Source organism: Leptonotus elevatus, chromosome 1 (assembly GCF_054856555.1).
Source record: "Leptonotus elevatus isolate MCC_2025b chromosome 1, RoL_Lele_1.0, whole genome shotgun sequence".
NCBI lineage: Eukaryota > Metazoa > Chordata > Actinopteri > Syngnathiformes > Syngnathidae > Leptonotus > Leptonotus elevatus.
In genome coordinates, this window is record NC_141239.1 from 39,779,412 (window position 1) to 39,794,558 (window position 15,147).

The 15,147-nt window shown below is 37.1% G+C and overlaps 1 protein-coding gene across 2 annotated transcripts in view; it reads right to left on the reverse strand.

The window, feature by feature from the left end:
- The window catches only part of LOC147182051 (sodium channel protein type 2 subunit alpha-like), a 50,054-nt gene extending 34,937 nt beyond the window's left edge, over window positions 1-15,117 (reverse strand). For both annotated transcript variants that reach the window (XM_086099026.1, XM_086099019.1), the window contains exons 1-8: window positions 13,945-15,117; window positions 9,288-9,594; window positions 5,289-5,409; window positions 4,115-4,202; window positions 3,161-3,289; window positions 1,277-1,368; window positions 954-1,196; window positions 800-863 (exon numbers count right to left, since the gene is read on the reverse strand). In XM_086099026.1, coding sequence (XP_085955152.1) covers window positions 800-863; window positions 954-1,196; window positions 1,277-1,368; window positions 3,161-3,289; window positions 4,115-4,202; window positions 5,289-5,409; window positions 9,288-9,554 — 1,004 coding nt within the window. In that variant the 5' untranslated portion in view covers window positions 9,555-9,594; window positions 13,945-15,117. The remainder of the gene's footprint in view (window positions 1-799; window positions 864-953; window positions 1,197-1,276; window positions 1,369-3,160; window positions 3,290-4,114; window positions 4,203-5,288; window positions 5,410-9,287; window positions 9,595-13,944) is intronic.
- Window positions 15,118-15,147: the final 30 nt, after the last annotated feature.

Sequence of the window (15,147 nt, forward strand, 5' to 3'; positions counted from 1 at the left end):
AACACATACGGTCACAGAAGGCATTTGTTAAAGCAGGAATTGAGAGTGACACAGATGGGTATTTAGCTCAGTATAACCCCTGAACTGGGCCTGGCATGGGTCGAGTCATCCTGTTGTGCTTGTTTCAAAAGCATTTGCAGATTTATAGGATTATTGCGTATGCAGGCTGATAGGCAATATTTGGATGGTGTCACACATTTCCTGTGACAGGCACTGTGTGACACCAGTCCTTCACTGCAAGTAGGATGATGTTGACCCACTCCTATCACATCTAATTCCACATTTGTTTTTTTCTTAAAAATCAATTTTAAAGATATGTATTACTTATAAGAAATCCAAGCAGCCTTTTTCTCAACCTGAGCAGCAGACTATCAATCAATCCAGTGAACTAGTGATCCAGTCCACTCTGGTTCAACCTCATCACTATGTGGAGCTTTTGAGATGATGAAATCTCCAAAGACCCCCGTCTCTCTCCAGCTGGCAACTCCTCACCTCTCAGTGCAGGGTGCCAGTGGCACTCGGGTGATAATCCACACTGCATGTCGTCTTGTGCACAGCCTCTCTCACGCTATAACACAACCCGCCCCCTCCTTCTGATGGGATCACTCCTCTATACATTATGTCATGGGCTAAAATATAGAGCCACATCATCTCGTCTTTGTATCCCTTTGTGCTGGTTCTGTAAAGACTATTTGCACCAAGCCCGGGGCCCGTAAACATGACATGCATGTGATCAAAAGCCGCTAGATGTTTGACTGTTATATAACGACATGCAGATGATTCACAAGTAGGAACTTACCCTGCATCGCTGCCGTATCCACATATTAAAGCATCCTTTGCTCCTTCAACTTTGTAAAAATTATCTAAAAAAAATGAGAATGAGAACAGCATTGTCTTAAATGTGATATTGAGAAATAACTACGGTATGTCCCAATGGAACCACGTGGACTGACCTTCACTGGTGAAAAAGTCCTCCATGGAGTTCCAGGTTCTGTTGTTGCAGATGAAAGACATATTCGGACTATAGGAGGAGTTGACGCAGTGTGTGAGGCTGCGAACGCACTTTTGCCGCAAAAGCCCCATGAAAAGCTGCAGGCCGATAAGGGCAAACACGCTGAGGCAAAACACGGTCAGGATCATCACATCTGCTAGCTTCTTCACAGACTGGATCAGAGCTCCTACAATAGTCTTCAGACCTGCATGGGTGAGGGGATTCCGCAAGCGGGTAGTTGGTGTTGACATTGAGAGCAGATGTGAGACAGAAAATGTGTATTACCTGGTATAACGGAGATGGTTTTTAGGGCTCGTAGCACTCTGAAGGTTCTTAGTGCCGAGACGTTACCAAGGTCAATAAATTCTGTTACATATCTGGAATATGATGAAAAGAACATAGAGAGAGGTTGTTTTCTATGTAATTGTAACAGTTTTTGATTCAAATGAGGGGTGTTTGAGACCAATTTTGTCAGGCCGCCACCAGTATAGTATATATATATATATATATATATATATATATATATATATATATATATATATATATATATATAGTAGTTAACTCTTGACTCTACTGATACCAAGTACTGATACCATTAACACCTTTGATACATAAAATGCACCCCCCCCCCAAAAAAAAATGGAACGACAGAGGATTTTAAAGAAAGACTTAGCGTATTTTCACGACTATAAAGCGCACTTTAAAGTCTTACATTTTCTTAAAAATCTTCGGTGCCCCTAATAGTGAGGTGCGTCTTGTGTGTGGACTAAGGTCCAAAACCTGACTGTGGGAGGACTTCCCGCAACACATTGCTTATATACAAGAAAGGCGGACCAGACTGAGGACAGACATGAGAGCACGGAAAAGACAACTTGGTGGTGAATTCACCAGCCTCTCCCTCTCCACCCCCACCCCCGCCATACTACCATATGTTTTGAGCTAGACCGTGCCTGCGCCCAATAGTGCGGTGCGCCTTATGTGTGTGTTAAACACAGAAATAGCACCCATAACTGTGATTGCGCATTTTTCATTCAAATTGCATGAAATTAATGACAATTTTCTACTCTTTTAATTTCTAATTTGTAGTTCTTGATTGTAAAATGGCTACAAGAGGGCAGCCAGTACTGGTGTTGATTATTGATGTGAGCACGGGAACCGGCCCGATACCGATACCTGAGATCAGGATCCTTAATTCAAATAATTAATATAATATATAATTAATATTATAAATAGTAGGGGGGTCAGGCGAATTAATTTTTTTATCATATCAATCACATGACTTAAATAATTAATTCACGATTAATCGCAAATTTGATATCTGTTGTAAATGTACAATAACATATTTTTTCTAAGCTTCATACTCTTGCTAACATAAAAGTGGGAAAAAAATGTTGAACTAATAGAAATATGGTTGCATATTTTTGTCATTGATACAGTAATTTCATAATAATTCATAAAATTGAATTAAAATTAAGAAGATGTACCGTACTGTAAAAAAAAGGTGTGATATTGATTTGTGTTGAGGTCATTTTTCTGCCACTAGATGGCATATTTGCATTTGTAAGATGTTTGTGACAGCTCTGTGCATTTTCTTTTTATATCCTTGTGAGGAATAAGCAGTTCAGTAAAATGGATGTATTTGATCTTTAACACAAAGTGTTAAAGAATTTGAAATTCTGCACATTTTTAAAATTGTAAAATACAACTTGACCACAGTCTCCACAAATATATGTATTATTATTAAATTTATTACTGCTAAACTTTGACATGGATGTGTTTGCTGTGTTGCAACTGGAATTCCCCCACTACAGGCTTTCCAAGTACGGTAGGGGGCGGTTATTAATCGCGCGTTAAAAAAATAAGTGGCATTAAAGGAACTTTAAATTAACTCAAAATTAACAACACTAATTTTGAAACTCATAATAAATAGTAAATAAAAGGATAGTCTTAACTGGTCCCCCAAAAATTATTTATTAATTTTTAATTTAATTTATGTTCTGTATGTCAGCAACAAATAAACTCCTTTCACTCAATGGCAGAATGTACAATTAACCTATCAATCCGTTGCCATTCATGCAACAGAAGAATCGATTTGTGTTGAACCCAAAGTAAAAATATAGCACTAATACAGCACAGTAAGAGAAAGATCAAAAATATATTGTTACTTACGCCATAACAATGACGCTGAAGTCCAGCCAGTTCCACGGGTCCCTCAAAAAGGTGAAAGGAACTATACAGAATCCTCGAGCAAATATCTTTATTGCTGATTCAAAAGTGTAAATGGCAGTGAAAGTATATCTGGGGGGGGACAATGAACAGGAATAAAAAGAGAAGGTAGTTTTATTAATGAATGGCATGCAGCATAAAAAAATATATATATAAATAAAATCAACACAATGTTATACTTTGCTGCACACTTATAACTGGCTGAAAGAAATGGATGAACATACAAAAATATAAATAATTGTGTGCAAGAACAAAAATTTTGGACAAATGACCAAATATGTAAACATCGAATGCAATTTTAATTATTTTTTTGGTAATGGAATTTCTTCAATTTCAAAAGCAACAAAGGCTCCAAAGGAATTAAATAAGAACATCTAAAAAGTAGTTTTGATTGACAGTATGAGTCTACACTTATTATTGGACTGGGCAGTTGAACCTAATGTTGTGGCCAGTGCGTGCATATCACAATTATATCCTTTGAGTCTTTGCAGCTGGCTGCTAGTGTGAGCTAGACATAGGAAGGTTGCCTGCATTGTTTCAGCAACACTGAAAAGCAGAGCCAAGTTTTGCACAAAGCAATGGAATGGAATGTAAATGTAAAGTTATATTATCTTTGGCAGGCAAAGCTGCATGCAAAACATGCTCGTAAACAGCTCAACCACACCTGCGACGTCAGGCATAGCCGAGAAATAAATGGACCAATTTCATTCCGTATCGCAATGTAACAAATTGTATGTGGCATACAGCATGCATCATATATCAGATACTGTACTGTACATACTGTACACGATTCTTCAGTTACGCCTGGGCACAGCTCTACATTAGAACATACAACATCCGAGTTTAACATTGTGTTTATAGTGTCAGGAAACAACTTATAATACTGCGAGGACTTACTCTAGGTGCTTGGTCCATGGTGCAGGGTCAGACATAGCCATGAAAAAACAGTTGGTCAGAATAGTGAACATTATGAACAGGCTGAACAATGTGGAGAAGAACTTAAGGAAAGTATACTGCGAAATATCAAATTGATACAAACAACAGAGAAACAATGTTATAATCCTATGGGATATATCTATCCATTAGGACACAGCAACAAACCACAGTGTGTGCCAATGGCATTAACACAATAAATGCAGCTTAGAGTACTGTAAGTAAACAACATTTACAGTATCAGACCAAGGGATTGATATCTTTTTTCTTTGATGAATAAATAATATATATATATATTTTTTTTATCTGCAGACTGACCAGTTACAATGCTGAGGTAATATATGCATAGCTTGAAGACACGGTTTACAAATGTTTTAAATTTAGATTTTTGGAATATACTGCATAAAGCGGAATATTCCCTGACACAAAGATAAATAATAGGCAGCTGTCATGATGCAGAAATCTTGCTCTTTTTTTCATATCAGAGATTAAAAGAGGGATCTCAGAGGGGATTTGGATTGTGATGCCAAAGGACTATTACAAAGCTGTATCAAAAATATAACTTTGGAAAAAAAAGCAATCACTAACATTCACAGAACTGAATTATTGATTATTTCTTATTTTCTTCTATTTTGTAGTGCTAGAGGGGTAGGCACAGAAATGAAAAGCTTTTGCTTCTGCCGACACCCTTTCGGTTGTATATTTATGTTTGGCATTTGTTTTTTGATCAGTTTTTTTGTTTTTGACCATGTTGAATTTTTAATTTGCCAATGAACTGAATACATTTTCATTCACACTCATTTTCATTCAACTGTTACAATTATTAGGAATTGTCTTATTCACAAACAAAAATGGGACATTTGGCCCCTCGACGTTGCACTTTTTTTTGGTATAGTTTGTTATTAATATCAAGTTACTATTCTAAGTATGTCAGTATTATTAATATAAAAACAATAGCAATAATATTGTGTCACTAGTTTTGAAATCAAATTGTTACCATATCTGACAAGGAGTCTTCTTTTAATACTGCAATTTCCCCAAAATTTCTTTTATTTGATCATAATTCTAATTTCATTAACAAAATTTTTTTTTTGCATGCAATGTAACACAATGCATTTTCCAACAAAAGAAAAAGGATATGAATGGACCAATACTTTGATGGCGATCGATCTGATGAAGTGGAATGGGCTGAATATGTATAGAGCAGATGTGGCACTGAATCTGAAGATTGCCTTCCCTTTGTTAAGTACTATAAAAGTCTGTGGGGGGGAGACAGAAAACATTATTAATTTGTTAATAACATTAAGTAAGCAGTAGACATAAAACTTTTGTACGTGAATCTGGATACATTTTTGTTTACTACAAAAGTTCAGTCTACTGGAAGTATAAAGTTTTGCTTACAAGAAAGCATCATACAGTACATAAGAGCAATGCAAGTGGAGATAATGGAGGCAACTCCAAAGCAAAGCAGCCTGAAACCTTTCCCCAACAGATGTGGCATTTATTTAAATATTTTGGCATCTGTGGATAATCCTTAAGCAGCCCATTAATGGCTCAGATCTGCCAACAAAGCAAGTTGCAGGCACTCTAGTTTTGTTGAAATGTCTGTAAAATACTTCCCAGAGAAGGTTCATTACTTATCATTGTCTTTTTTTTGTACATCTGGTTTCAACATAAAAAAATATTTTCAAACAAAATAAAAATAAATAAACAAATAAATCCTATGAAACCTCTTGTGTTGAAAATAATACGTTCCGGGAAGTTGACAGACCATAGATTTGTTAAGCTTATTTTTTCATAGGAAAACATAAAAAAAAACACACAAATAAGTTCCAGGGTGAAAGGTCACCATCATATATTTAAAGGAGTGGGTCCTCATTCGATCCATGACGATGGTCCAAACTTAAGAGGCACGTTTTTCCCTATTAATGTCAGTCAAATGACAAATTGTAAAACTTTAGAGGTTCCACTGTATAAACATTTTGTAACAAGCCAAGCACATCAAAGTATTAATAATAACAAATAATAACAAATAATATAATGACACCTTATACAAGGACACCATTTAATCAAAATGGTAAAATCAACGTCAATAATACATACTTATTGTTTTCTACCTGATCTTTATGTTTTGCATATAGTTTTGATATTGTGGTTGAAATTACACAGCAAAATCGCCAGTGTTAGATTAACACTGAATAGTGTTAAATCTAACACTAGAAAAGTGTTTAGATGTGTCCACACCAATGAGTGTAAATCTGACACTTTTTCAAAGTGTTACTTTTTTTACACTTAACCAGTGTTATCCCAACACTTTATAGTGTTAAAAACACTGAGTAGTGTTGAATGTACTCTACGCTAGTGTCAGTGTTAAAAATGCAACTCAAACTAACACTTCCCTCTGGGAAAGGGTACTTTATTTATATAGCGTTTTTCCTCCTCAAAGGCCATCAAAGTGCTTTTGACTACTGATGACACGGCATCAGGAGCAGCTTGGGGGTTCAGCATGTTGCTCAAGGATACTTTGACAAAGTTACTCCAGCCTGGGATCAAACCCACGCTCTCAGGGTCGGGAGACGACCATTCTACCACTGTTGAAATGCCGACAGCACGCTGGAATTTGGAAAGTTTGTCCTTCAACGGAAATGAGGGCGTGGTCAATTTAACACTCAAGGTAGGGCTGATTAGGTTACACTTAGCTTCCGCTCCAACACTTGAGGAAATTTACTCTGACAGAGTATTTAAAAAAAAAAATCAGAATAACACTGTTTACACCAGATTTCATCGAACACAGGAAATTTAACACTGACAGATTTGCTGTGTAGGTTCTTGTATTCTCCAGTTTTTCTTGGGAGTCTGTGTGTTTTATTTCACAGGTTTTTGGCCAGTTTTGGTTTCAGTAAGTAAACCAACCATGCATGCATGTTTTCGGAATGTGGGAGGTAACCGCGAAGTACCCAGAGAAAAATCACACAGGCACGAGGGGAACATGTAACCACTACACATTTGAATCCAAGACATCTGCACTGTGAGACGGATATGTTAACCAGTGATGCCCACATACAGTACACATTTCATATTTAATTTCGACTCCCAGTAAATTGTTGATATATGCAACACAGGTACATCTCTTTATTTTAGACCAGGAACAGTATTAGAGATTTCAAAGAACTTGTAGTTTCTCCTTCAGTTTAGTTTAGCGAAACTAATTTACCAATTATGAAACTTCACAAATCTGTGACCTCGAATTTACAAGCGTTTGTGTATATGTTCTTCCGATTGGCTTACTAAGGGGTGGGCAAACTTGGTCCTCGAGGGCCGGAGTCCTGCAGGTTTTGGAGGTTTTCCTCTTCCAACACAAGCTGATTTCAATTAACGGGATCGTTATCAGGCTTATGCAGAGCTTGCTGATGTGCTGATTATATATCAGCTGTGTTAGAGAAGGGAAATATCCAAAACCTGCAGGACTCCGGTCCTCGAGGATCGAGTTTGCCCACCCCTGATGTCGCCTAGTACTTAAAGCAGAGGGGCCATAACCGTGGTGGGTGGTTAAAATAGTACCACACAGTCTGGAAACAGTTGGGTCAAAAATAACCTAAGTTGTGTTTAACTCATTCACTGCCATTGATGGCTATAGACTATTTCTATTAGTTTAACATTTTTTCCCACTTTTGTTAACAAGAATATGAAAACCTAGGAAAAAGATTATTGTACATTTAGACCAGATATAAAATTTGTGATTAACCATGAGTTAATTATTGAAGTTATGTGATTAATTACAATCAAAAATCTTAATCGCCTGACGACCTAATTTTTTAATAATCTTTTCTTTTCTTTTTTTAAATAATCTTTTTTCACACATGACTTCAATAGTTAACTCACAATTAATCAAAATTTTTTATATGAAATGCAATAAAAAACCTTTTCTAGGTTTTAATAAAAGTGGAAAAAATGTTAAACTAATAGAAATAGTTAAAATGATTTTTTGACGTCTAAAGCCGTCAATGGCAGTGAATGAGTAAAAAGAAAAAAGAAAAAGAAAAGACAGATCCCTTGGGTCAACCTGACCCAACTTTCTGGGTTGATAAAGCAAAACAACCCCTCAAAAATTTGTTATTTTATACAAAACAATGCAAACAATTGACCCAAACACTGGAATGGTCCCTTTTTAGTACACTTTGAAAACTTGGATTTGGCTTTTTTTCTTTTTCTTTTTTTTTTTGTCATTCCCTGGCTTTCTATTATGTATTCTTCACATCAGGGCCTGCACTTTGGATTAACTCAATTAACTTAATATGTCTTAATTCAATTGTGTGTTACCACCAAGGTTATTATAGTTTTGGAATTTTCATTTTAGTTTCGCTTTTTTTTCTTCGTTTTGAGTTTTGTTTTTTTAATTTAGTTAGTTTTGATTCGTTTTCAGGGTGGTTCTGTTAGTTTTTATTAGTTTTAGTTGGTTTCAGCATTAGTTTTGTTTTTTGTAAACAAATAAAAAATCTACATTACTTGTGCGCAATACTTAATAAACACCATGGTAAAATGTAAAAGTAACACCTAGCGTTGAATTTCTGCTGAGTTGTCTCCTAGGAGCGACGTCATCTGAAGGTGCTTTTCTATTGGCTGCTGCTAGATGACATCATTTCTGTCCTCATTCCGGTTAATATCCAAATAAATATACTTAAAATCCCATTTTAAATCATCATGTATTCAATTAATTACCAAAGGCTAAAACAAAGGATACTTTCGCTATAATTATAGTTCATTTTAGTTTGTTTTGTAAACAACAAGACATTTCGTTAACGAAATTATCTTTTTAATTTTGTTTTTTGTTTTTTTGGGTTAGTTTTTGTTAAATAAAATAACCTTGGTTACCACTTAAAGCAATTTTATTAAGTTGGTCAACAATTCTCTGTTTAATATTAAATTGGTTCAACAATTCTCTTTTTAGAGTGCATGGTTCCAAGCTGAGCTCATCAAGTCTCCATTAGTCAAGTGTCTTTTTTCCTTTAATTATTACTATTATAATAATAATTATTATTATTTTTAATAGACCCTAATCCTTATCTAACTGGTATATCTTCAAATATCATCCCTGGTTCAAATTTAGTGTAAGATTGCCACACACGGCAGCACTCACCCTCTTGTTCCTGAAGTAAAACGGGTCGATGTCTTCCAGCGGCACCCCGACAAGTTCTGCAGGGATGTCCCCGAAGATTCGCGGCAGCTGCTTGCCTGCCTCCAGGTCGACCCTGGGTTTGGATGAGTCCACGTTCTTGTGGGCCTCCTTGCAAACCTTGACCTTCTTGGCCTGCTCCTCAGCGATCCGCTGCTCCAAGGCAGCCAAGGATTCACGAGTAAACAGCCGCAAGCCATCAGGACCCGTTGGTAACAGCATGGCTGCCATCTTTTCATCCTGATTCTTCTGTACTAGAATTTACTTACAGCTACAGGTGGGCGGGAAAATAGGGACAAATGACACGTTACTCTCTTTAATGTGATGCTAAAATATATTTTTTTTATGCTGATTATGCTTTGTATATTGTTCAAGAATCCTTATTGTTTTGGCCCAGGGTGTTTTTGTACTAGTTTTGAAAGTTTCTGCTTCAAATATTTGATCAGTGGTGGAATGTGGCTGTTACAGGTGTTCACCAGTCTGGATTTACCAACTCAGCAGTCGGCTGAGATTAAACTCTAGCAAGAATATCATTCAAACTATTTGATGGATTTTCAGGAAAGCTGGCATGGACATCTGAGCTCACACAATGTAATTCAATACAATGATATCGGTAATTCCATCACACAATCAAATTGCAATGATATTCAGCTCTGGATCTGGAAGTACTGTACATTTGTTTGACATTTACTGCATATGACGACGAGAATGCTACATAGGACTCGGATTGTTTTCTGTGGGTACGAGAGGACGCAACTAAGGAGTGCCGGTCAGAGGCCAGGAGTAGGATACAGGCCAGTTCAACCAACCGTCTGGGGGATGAGCTGGAGCGGATAAGATGGGAGACCAGGGTGCCACTAACTCGTCTCTCCCCTGCATCAACACCATGCATAGCACCCCTGCCATTATTATGTTAACCTGAGGTCATAAATATGAACTCAGAAAGGTTGGTGGGGATATGGTGGGACAACCATGGGGATTGCTGACCCGCTGCCTGCCCCGACTCGAACCCTCCAGCCACTCAAAGCATGTATTGTATGTGATGCAAAAATAAAAAGGGCGGGAGATAGCTTCGTTGGGCCAGAGAGAAACAGGGAAGCCAAGCCCACCTGACCTTGAGTCTGACCCTGCCCGCCCCATATGATGAGTTACAGTGCATTAAAACTGGGGGCCCAGCAAGGCACAGGAGTAAAGAATCTGGACCAGGGAATAGCACAAGTTAGGGATAGATCAATTATCGGCTGGGCCAATTATAGCCGCTGATATTCAGCATTTTGACGAAGATCCATTTTAAAAAGTGTTCACTTCAGGGAACTCATTATTTACATTTTCAGAGATCCTGCTGGTCCTGTCCCTGTTTTTGTTTGAAATTAAAACGGAGATAAGAAAATTTTTAATACAGTACTTCAGATATTTTGAAATTTTGGAAAACTTTATTTACTGTAGAAAACAAATAGGAAGCTATTTACTTAAGTTTTTATTTAACTTTTGAAAACATGCTACTGCCCCTGGGAGATCCCTGAACTTTTTGTTAGATTTTTTTTAACTCCAATATTTAACGAACTCTAAAAGTTGTTCAATAAACATATTCTTAAAAATTCCACCCCAAAAATCAGAGCTGGAGTTTGTATTTTTATTTTGATGCCAATATTTTTCCTTTTTGAAAATGAATATCAGCTCCAAATATCGGTTATTGGCGTTCTTGACTACAAATAATCGGTATCGGTCTATTATGGTAATCTACTAAATATTTGCATGATTCCTCCCTTGAAAATCCTGTACTAAAATGTTCTACAAAGTCTGTCTTTGGCTTGCTTTTGGCTGTCAGTCACTGTTTTTGGCTGCCCAAACACATCCACATCTTTCAAGAGACCATATGTGGTCACCAGTCGGATTTCTGTTCCTTGCTCCAATGTTGAGAAAGTTGTTTGCGAAGCAGTTCTCTCTCCACTGCACAAACTAAATGATAACATCGAAACTGAAAAGACTGAACTATTCTGCTGTATTTTCCTGGTGGGACATATAGTAACCCATGCAGGTGATTAATCAATGTATGAAGGTCAAGTAGTTTGAAAATTTCATAGTAACAAGGGGGCTGCTATTTTGCCTTGTACTGCCACTTAGTGGCGACTGAAAATTACATCACAGTGCCCAGAAAAGAGGTGAGTACACCTGAGTCCTTATTGTCTAATACCGATTTCTGTGGTGACGTCTTAATATAAGTAACAGCTTTTGAAAGAGAAGGTTTCTTTTGTATTGAGAGAGAAATAACAAAGCTCGGAGAGTTTTCCATGCATCGCCTTCTGTCCTGAAATACATTGATCCCTTCAGCCAGACGCTAGTGATCTGTTTTCTCTTGATCTGCTTATTTTGGCCCAGGTTGATCTCCGATCAGCGTGTCTCACATAGTGAATCCAGTGCTGCTTTCACATTTCCTATGCCAACAAATAGGCCAAGTTCCACGTGCAGCGCCACAAAGAAGATTAGCGGGTTCAAAGTTTGGGATGTTGGGCTGCTGTCAAGTTATTGTATCCGTCCTCTATGACAGGTTATCTGTAATATGCATCTTTAAACTGCACAGAAGTAAATGTACGAAGCATAGGAAGGATATTTGTCAAGGAGAACTGACTCAAAGTCCATGTCAGCTTAAAATGTGGGCGATAAAGTATTAAATATTGCAGAGCGAAACGTGAATGAAATTAAATTCCCTAACGACAGCTGTGTAATGCTAATCATCATTACAAATAATTATGATAATTGGATCCAAAGTAGAGCAGAGCCCTGTACAGGAACGTTGCTTGTACAAAGACATATCGTTTTGTGACGTTATATTCTGCAGTTTGATTTGAAAAAAGATTGATGAGACTGACCTTCTAGATTTGTACATTCAAGTGTTTGCTTCTGTCAAATTATCTCATGTTGCAACTGTTAAAATGCATGATTTTTACACTGCAAAAAAAATGGACAGGGTTGGATGATAATAACGACTGATCACACGCCACAGGACAACTGATGATCAATTATTGACAATCCACACTTCATTGAATACTGCGCATGTGTAATGTCATGTTGAAAGGTACACTGTAACGCAACAGTGAATGTGGTAAATATTTGCCATATTTGGACAGATGACTGAAATCTAAATAACTGCATGCACAGGGAAGACATTTTCCCATCAGTCATGGGCCCCAAAAATTGCTATAACATACCCATAAAACCTCCTGCATAAATATACTTTATGTTCATCTGGGTTCATAAATATATATACAATATTCAAAGTATTATTCAATTGTTTTAAATTGGTGTTTTCTTGCAATTTCCACAGTGAAAACTAATTATTTTTGCATATTCTTTCTCTTTACAATTAGAAATGTTACCCTACCCTATGAATATGCAGCTAAAATAATAATAATAATAATAATAATCATAGGTCATACATGTGGCCCATCTAAAAGCTTCTAATACACACCAAAAATAAACAATTAAATAAATAAATGGTCAAGTGCATGCACAGTTATGTAAAATTGTTCTATGCATTGAAATTGGAACTGCATTAACCGTCCTAAAATAGTTCAGTGACGGTTAAAAATAATTTTGAAAGCTTGGACTAGCTTGGATAATCACTTATCATATTATGTCACGTCAGCTATCGGAGGTCTATTAAAGTGTTTTCAGTACAGTACAGTAATATCTTCTTAGATTCATCCTAAAACTCTTGGGTGGGTTCGTTATACCCTGTGCATCCTTCCTTCCATCCTTTAGACATCACACAACATCCAGAGGACACGTGTTATTAATAACACAGCAACATTTATTTTCTAATTACTATACTTATTTATTTTTTGTACTTTTGTTCCCTTAAAAACATTTCCTGTAGACAGTTTAGCGTTTGTATTGTTCCTGGAATTTCTTCACTTGATATGAGGCAATAGTACATTTAAAGCAATACTTTTGGTTTACTTCTTAGAATAACTGAACAAGTCATAAACACAAACGACATTCAAATGGATGATTCAGAGCAAATGGAGACATTCTTCTGAGCAAAGTTGAATATAAACTGCACTCTGACCAACTGATGACGTACTTCTTCATCAAAAACCTTCCAATGTAATTGCAGTACATGCTTACAGAAAATAAAGACTTGCATGATCAGACCATATTTAAAGTTGGGACTAAAGACAAGAACAGAAAGACAGCTAGTTGAAAGATTTTTAGTCACTAATACGTTTGACTATCTGAATACACTCTAAAGAAGGCAAGCTCAAGACTTGTATTTTTTAACATTTATACTAGTTATCCCAGAGGAAAGATGTAAGAACATGTCATACAATATGAAATGAGGGTCCACACAATTCACAGTACTGTACATCATCAAACATTCACTCCTTATACAACAACTCTTTCATTACAATAATACTATGTTGCTAACCTATGTTTGAAAATATGCATACGTTTTTATAAATCCAGTTATAAATGTATATCAATATGTAGGCTAAATGCCTAGAAGGGGGAAATGAAATGTTACTGTGTACTTTCTGGAATAAAACCTGATGAATATTTATTACTATCATTTATTTATTTACACAAACAAAGTGAAAGTAGACATAGGCATTTTACTTACCAATGAAACTCTGAGATGTTCAGCATCATTTCCAGAGTCAAATTGTTGCGTTTTCAGAAGAGGTAGCAGCCAAACCCTCCGCGAAAAATCCATGACTTCTTTTTTTAGGGCTTATTCCGCTTCATGCGGACCTAAACTCCAGAAAGCAGGACAGAGGAGTGCGTGTGCAATCCACAGTTTGGCGGTCAAAAGTAACTTCTAGACTGCCAGTGCACTAATCACCTTATGAAGGACATATTGAAACCGGCCACGTGCGTAATGCCCATCCATGTTTTCACGTTCCCTTCCATTCGACTGCTACTTCCATAGTAGTCATCACAGAAGTTTGTCTTTCCACACAACGTAGGGAGGATGCACCGCTGTATGATGTCCTTGAGCGTGGGAGGCAGGGAGGAGGGATGCTGCTGGGACACAGAGGATTACTGCATCTAAAGGCAGGGTCGCCGTGAAGTCAAGTGATTAGGCTACGATTCGAGGTCCATAACAACTGACAGTAACAGGTGCCCTAGAAATAAATACATAGTATTTTCACTTTACAACATTCACATAAGGGGCCCATATACCTGGCACTGTATGTCCTGTTGGGTCACACTCGCATTCACACTCGGACAGTCAAATACGTTGAGAGTGACGGAGCAAAACCGATCAAAAGCTGCAAACATTACGAGCATGGCTTTCGTTTTACTGTCGCTGCCGTACTGCGCTCTCTAGTGGACAATACAAACATGACTGCACTGTATGGGACTAAAATGGTCGGTGAGAATTTTTTTAACCTAAAAATAGATTATTATTATTATTATTATTATTATTATTATACGGATTGAGACCGTTATGTTGTGGAGCGAGCTCAGGCTACTGATTAAAGTTTGCTGCGGAGATATTCCCTCGCCGCGTACTGTTCCCCACGACCCTGAAACTACACTCGCTACCTCACGAAAAGTGTTACAATAATTATACGTATAACTTTCTGTACTACTACCACCACTACTACAACTACTGCAGATCAGTGAGTACTGCCGCCCTATTTGTTCAAACACAAATATCAATAGTTGTTTTAAAAAGTTCCTATATTTATAATCTAAACTAACCAACTTTTGTATGTTGGTTGAACACATTTTGATAGCATACAAGCCTGAGCGTCCTTGTAAACATTCGTAACCAGTCGTGAACACATTACCCATAAGGCTCTGCGGGCACGTGTTT